Below are 6,664 nucleotides of genomic sequence, written 5' to 3' on the forward strand. Positions count from 1 at the left end.
GCATGCAAGCCCAAGAATTACGATATCAACAAATTTATAAAATTAAGTCTTAGGAAGAATTACGGCCCTATTTGGTTCATTATTAGTAAAGGAAAGGAAGAGAAAAGAAAGGAGGGGAAAAGAAAGGAAAAGAAGGGAAGAGAAAGAGATTTTATTTTCCTGTTTTTGGTTTAAGGGAAAGAAAAGAAGGGAAGAGAAAGGAAATATAAATGACAGCTTTTAATTTTCTCTTTCCTTCCAAATTCCTCCAATTTTGGGAGGAAAGGAAAGTGAAAATTTTATAAAGGAGCTTTCCTTCCAATTCCCTTGCTTTCCTTCCACTTTCCATCTAATTATTTGTACCAAATACGGGAAACCTTATTTTATCTTTTCATTCTTTTCTTTTCCTTCCAATTCCTCCCAACCAAATAAAGCCTAAGACACCAATCTCCGTCGAGCTCACTTTTTCAATCAAATACATGGGCCATACGCAGAATACGGCAAATTGATATGCATCTTCTAATTGGAAAACAAAACAATTTAATTTGTCAAAAAGGAAACAAAATAGTACAATTCAACATCTCCACAACCATCCGCGGCGAAACGATGGTAAAAGTCCCAATAAATTTTATTAGTGATTTTAATTAACTGTGTGCAATTTAATGTCAAATTTAGTATTCCGGAAAATTGTAGTGGTAGTTATTTATTTGATAAATTTAATTAATAACACGGTTGCTATATGCAACCCTTATTTACTCTAACACACCCCTGTAAAAAACCAAAAATACCCTTTACTCTATTTTCCAATCTCTCCCGCAACTGGAATCTCTCTCTGAAGAAAGACTCTCTACTCTCTCCCGAAACTGGAAAATTGAAGAACATAAATTGGGAATTGAAGAACGAAAATTGAATCTCTCTCCTTCTATTTTCATTTTCTTTCCTGGTTTCGTCCGTTCGTGAAAATCGAAGAACAGAAATTGAGAACGGGGATTGAAGAACGAAAATTGAAGAACCGTCTTCAACACATCAAGGTTTCACAATCAAAATCAATCAATCTCGTATAACTACAAGGTACGTGTTGTTGTTTTGCATTTTCATGCTCAAAAATTGAATTAGGTTTTCATTTTCATTAATTAGGCATAATAGATTTCAGGGTTTGAATTAGGAAATTGGGAATTGAATTAGGAATTCTAGTTAGGAATTAGGTTTCATAGAATTTGTTGGATTAGGAATTCGAATTGGGAATTCGAATTTGGAATTATGTTTCAAAGAATTGGTTGAATTAGTAATTCGAATTGGGAATTGGAAATTAGGTTTCTTTTGAATTAGGTTTCATAGAATAGTATTTTCTTGATAGTATTTTTTTTCTTGTTTCTTGTATTTAGGCCAGAAAAGATGGAGTTGTTTCTTGTTGTTGGGGTGGAATAGATTACAAATTTTGTATGGCTGGGTTGTAATAGAGTAGTATGTTTTGTGTAGTTAGTATGAAATAGTACATCTAATTTCATGTGTAAGGTCTAAAGTAGATAATACTATTTCATATGACCTATCCGAAATAGGTTAGGTTATTTCATATGCTTCATCCGAATTATACTGTGTTTGGTATGAATTTCATATGAACTATGTTGAGGTTGTGCATATGCTTCCCTGTCTCACCCCCTGTACATTGAAAAGTAGTTGCTAATGCAGAGTCTAATTTCAAAACATTGACTGAGAATTTTAGATCCTTCAAAATAGTAATTACTAGTGCTGGTCTTCATTCGAATTCTCCCTTTCACCTGCTGGATATTTCATGCCTCTGGTTATCTCCTACATTGAAAAAAAAGTTGTGATTCTTGACCTAATGTTGATATGTGGGGCTCAGTTTCAGTTCTTCTGGTTGCAAATTTTTTTCTGCTTGGTTTGGTTCTTATGATCCCAACTGAAACAGCCTTATGCGCTGTCAAAATGTCTTTCTCCCCTATTCGCTGTCAGCAAGTTATATGTTGTAATGATACACTCCTACTTCAGTTATCCAACTTACTGGTTCCTGCTGAAGTAGTGTATTACATAAAGTTTTTGCTTTTGAAAAGTATTTAATCAATGCTAAAGACTTCCTACATTCTGAAACATTGTGTTGCACTTGGAATTGTATATGTACAGTTAAATAAGATCACATATGACACAGTCTTACAGCACAGTTAGCCTCAAACTAGCAGCCTCTTAACAAACTAATTCACTCTGGGTTATGGGTACAAATGATTATTGTCTTGCTGATCTGCTTCTTTAAAATCATTGGGTTAGATAACCGGCTAATTCCGATACTCAAGTCTACCTATTACAACCGAGAGGCGTCGAGTTTGTGATTGATGCACCTCAGTTGGAAAACTTATCACTAGATGGAATTCTAGGTTGGAGTTTATAGCTTTGTCCTGTATCCAAATAGATTGATTAAGGTAGATATTTGCATTTGGAATTTGATGAACAAAGAGACCTATTTATTTAATCAATTATTGCCACTTCTTCTGGTTTTTTTCCTGCTGTTGCCTACTAGAAATTGCTGGAGTTTTTAAGTTACGGGCACCTTATATATTCAGTCATGTATTTGGGAACGAACCCCGCTTACACATTCATCCTTGATGCTAATTCTGAACTTCCTATAATTCTGCGTAATTCATTATTTTCTTGTACAAACCAACTGCTTTGGCTCCACAGGTTTTTCCACTGATACGAAGATTATCTGCTTAGGCTCTTTTGCTTAGTCTCTTCCTATAATTCTGAATGAGTGATTACTTATTAACATTGACAATTTTGTACGCTAATGATTCCGTGCTAATAATCTGTGTTGCAGACTAACAGTGATTCAACTTTGTTTAATCAAAGATTATCCTGCTTAGTGTTGTTAATTATCAAGGTACGAGTATCATACGAGAGAAGATTGAAGAGATTCAATGGGTGTGGAAATTAAACGTATCAACAAATATGGAACATAATAATTTATGTGTTTAATTGTGAAATTTGATTTTGGGAATTCAAGATAGATGCATTGTAACTGTTCAATAATATATGTATGTTAATTCAATTTTTAGTAAATGTAATCATGTTATTTGTATACTTATGACCAATAATTGAGTTTTACCAATAATAAAAGTTTCCTTAATTTGGACAAATCACTGAGTCACAGCAATAGAAATTGCTGATGTTGAATTTTCTTGTGTTTTTAGAATAGTTTTCACCTTCCTTCTTCCTCTCCTTCTGTCCACCGCCCTACTTCCATTCTCCCTTTATTTTCTAACTTGTCTAATAAGAAACAATGCCAGTGGTTGTAGAATTTTGATCATTTGCATGCTTATGAATTCCCTGACTATCTTTTTGGGGATTATCTTTCACTATGTAAGGGAAACTCTATAGTGTTTCCCTGACCTTTTTTTGGTGGATTTTTTTACCCGAGTGATTAATCGGGAAAGTAAAAAGAGAAAAGATGAAAGTGTAGGATACTGAATGTAGTAATCCAGTGATTGGTGACAACTAAATGACTTACGGAGACCTGAAAGGTTCCCAAAACTTTAGGGTTCTGGTGATTTGAAGTAGTTGCTTCACTTGCTTGTGTTTCTATTAACTAGAGGTCATTGCGGCTAGGTATGGAATGAGATGTCTGATGAAAAATTTACTATTAAATTGTTAGGCTCTGGAGATTTAACCCTTATGGTAGTAAGCTCGGTGCTGATGGTACCAAGCAGGAAATTAAATGAAAAATCTCCTCAAAAGTTGCATGCTTATGAATTTTGATGCAATTTTCAGCTTGAAGATTACCTTGACAGTGGTTGTAGAATTTGTTATATCATGTGGTGTCTTTTTAAAATTAAGTCCATAGCCCAATCATGATAACCATAATGCAGATGACAAACGGAAGTAAAAATCGATTGCAAAATAGGGCTATTACTACCTCTGCTAGGGCAAAGCGCGTTGCTAGGAGGTCATCTCAAGGCCGGGAAACTCAGAACAACAATAACCAAGTTGTGAGAATAGAATCCGACAATGACGTAGAACTTGGAAACAATGGTCAATTGGGTAACAATACTCAAAACACTACTGACTTCCAAGATGAGGAACTCGATGGAAATAATGATAAGGAACAACCGGGTAAGAAATGCACATGGAAGAAAAGACCTCGTACCTTTGATTGGCAGTTGACTGCTGCAGCACCTGGTGGTCCATTATCAACTGAGTTACTTCGTGGTTATTGTGGCCATGTCGCGTGCGATATTTGGGAGAACAATGTAAGTCTTTTTTTTTAAGTGCAACAATCTCTTTAATTATGTTTAATTATGTTGTAAGCGACTTATTCCCTTTTTTTTTGTATAGCATGAACGTGGATGTTTGGTAATACAATCACGAACACAAGCTCTTGATCTTTTTGAGTTTGATGCAACAAATGCTTGGTGTTTATTGGTGAAAAGCACTGGATTAAGTCATTTACGTAATTGTGTGTTTCCTCATCATAATTCACCTTTAATTTCTGCTTTTGTTGAGAGATGGCATCCAGAAATTAATAGTTTTCATTTACCATTTGGAGAAATGACCATAACACTCCATGATGTATCGTTAATAATGGGTCTTCCCATAGATGGCATTGCCGTCAACCACCCACTATTACAAAAAGGGCAACGTGAATCTCTTTTTAAAGCCATCTCTAATTTACTAGACATTGAAGAAGACCAGGTCATAAGTGACCACTCCCGTGGTGGTATTAAATTGCCAGAAATAAGAGAGAGTTTGTTAAAGGATAATAATAAATTTAGTGTGGATGCTATTGCTAAAGGGTATCTGGTGTCGTTGCTCGCATCTACATTATTCATTGATAAAACAACAGATCGAGTTTCTACATCACTGTTTCCTCTAGTTAGCGACCCTGTTAACGTTAATACCTACTCTTGGGCCTCATCGACACTTGCTTTTCTATATCGTGAACTTGGAAAGGCATCAAGAGCTGGATGTAAACAATTAGCTGGCCCATCCACTCTTCTAGAGGTGATGTTAATCTTATTTTTCTTCCTTTTTTTTAATTTTTAATTGAACATATGAGATGTTGACATGTGTTTGAAATTTGAATGTAGGCTTGGATTTATGAGTATTTTCCTATGTTCCGGCCTAGAGTGAACTCAAATTTCAGCCCGGCCTAGAGTGAACTCAAATTTCAGCCCGGGTGTTCACCCACGGGCTATGAAATGGGACGCCCAAACATCCACAGCAAAGCTGCTTCCAACATTGCAAGGGCATCGATGGAGATTAGACAACATGAAAGCTAAAGAGGTATATCCACCTTTATGACAATAAAACTAAATGGCTTAGATTATTATTTTCTAGAGTCGTTTCCTAATCAAGTATTAGTTTTTGGGCTAACACCAGATTAAGAATTTATTTAATTTCTAGCACTAAATTTGGAAATGGTTCTATTTTCTAATTTAAACATTGAAATGTTTCAAAACTATTATACAGGTTATATGGATGCCATATGGTTTGGATGTAGTTGAAAACTTTCCATTAACTTTATATCATGGTTGCATTCGTCATTGCTCTATAATAGAGCCGTACATGCCGGACCGTGTATTACGACAATTTGGATTTGTGCAAACTCCACCTATGACACCTATTCTTCCAAGCAATGAATATAAACCTTCACATTCTTACTCTGTTGAATATCCCGAAGCTATTATGTGCTTTTGGAATGACCCAACTTCTCATTGTTTGAGTCAAAAAAGGATAGGTGATTTTGTACAAAATCCATGGGATTGTTCTTCAGATTATAGGCAGTGGTTTTTGCAACGTACACATCCCAAAGTGCAAAATCCAGATCATGCACCTAATGGTTATCGGACTAGACATCAATTGAACGCTGAAGCGGTACGTAATTTTAATATTGATTTACTTTAAATTTTAATTAAATAATCTTTTCTAATCTGATAGTTGGTATTTTTTATTAGTTACTCCACTTGATTGCTCATTATTTACGTCCGGTGTATCCTGAGACACGTTCACGGTTGAGCTTGGAGCAACAATATCACTATTTTGACCGTGCCATCAACGTGTTAAGAGACTTTGAGAATGCTCAGATTATAGAACCACAACATGCACAAGGACAATGTCGTCGAAAGTAAATTATTTTTTTGATTGATAGAGTTGTTTATAGGAATAAAAGAGTGTTTCTAACATTTTTTTTTAAAGCCCATAGTAGTTTTATGGACTAATATAGAGAATAGATGGTTTAGTTATAGTTCATGTGGTAGTTGGTACCCTTATTTTTCTGTTTTGGGTTAAAGGGTATATGATTTCTTTTGTGTCTACTGTTATTTGAGGATATTTGAGGATAACAGGGATCCACTTTTTGAGAATGCAATAACATTTATAGACGATTGAAGTTTCATTACTCTCCATATTTTGCCAGAATATTCTTTTTCTTGTGTCTTCTAGTTAAGAAGATATCTAGATACTCCTGATGATTGTATACTTTTACATTTTCTAGACTCATTAGGTATTGTAGATACTGTGAAATAAATAACTTCCAGAAAGTTCATAAAGAAGAAAGCTAAGTCTATATATTCATGTTCTTTGTCTTCCCGTTTACATTATTCATTCCTTAAACACAAACTTCAGAAGGTATCTTTTTCCTAAACTCATCAAAACTTAATAATCCTATAGAAACAAT

General features: G+C 34.7%; 1 protein-coding gene across 1 annotated transcript; it reads left to right on the forward strand.

The window, feature by feature from the left end:
• Positions 1–509: 509 nt before the first annotated feature.
• On the forward strand, positions 510–6,382 carry LOC110795914 (protein MAIN-LIKE 1-like). The gene is made up of 6 exons (XM_022000950.2): positions 510–1,050; positions 3,858–4,238; positions 4,324–4,989; positions 5,076–5,271; positions 5,458–5,862; positions 5,943–6,382. The coding sequence occupies exons 2-4, from the start codon at positions 3,858–3,860 to the stop codon at positions 5,139–5,141; spliced, it is 1,113 nt and encodes a 370-aa protein (XP_021856642.2). The 5' UTR covers positions 510–1,050; the 3' UTR covers positions 5,142–5,271; positions 5,458–5,862; positions 5,943–6,382.
• Positions 6,383–6,664: the final 282 nt, after the last annotated feature.

The sequence above is a fragment of the Spinacia oleracea genome, chromosome 1 (genome assembly GCF_020520425.1).
Source record: "Spinacia oleracea cultivar Varoflay chromosome 1, BTI_SOV_V1, whole genome shotgun sequence".
Classification (NCBI taxonomy): Eukaryota; Viridiplantae; Streptophyta; class Magnoliopsida; order Caryophyllales; family Amaranthaceae; genus Spinacia; species Spinacia oleracea.

Excerpts from the sequence above, each read along its gene's own strand:
- LOC110795914 (XM_022000950.2), top strand. The coding sequence starts at position 3,858 with ATGACAAACGGAAGTAAAAATCGATTGCAAAATAGGGCTATTACTACC. Across the intron at positions 4,239-4,323 it reads GCGATATTTGGGAGAACAAT|CATGAACGTGGATGTTTGGT; the intron begins GTAAGTCTTTTT and ends TTTTTTGTATAG. Across the intron at positions 4,990-5,075 it reads GCCCATCCACTCTTCTAGAG|GCTTGGATTTATGAGTATTT; the intron begins GTGATGTTAATC and ends ATTTGAATGTAG.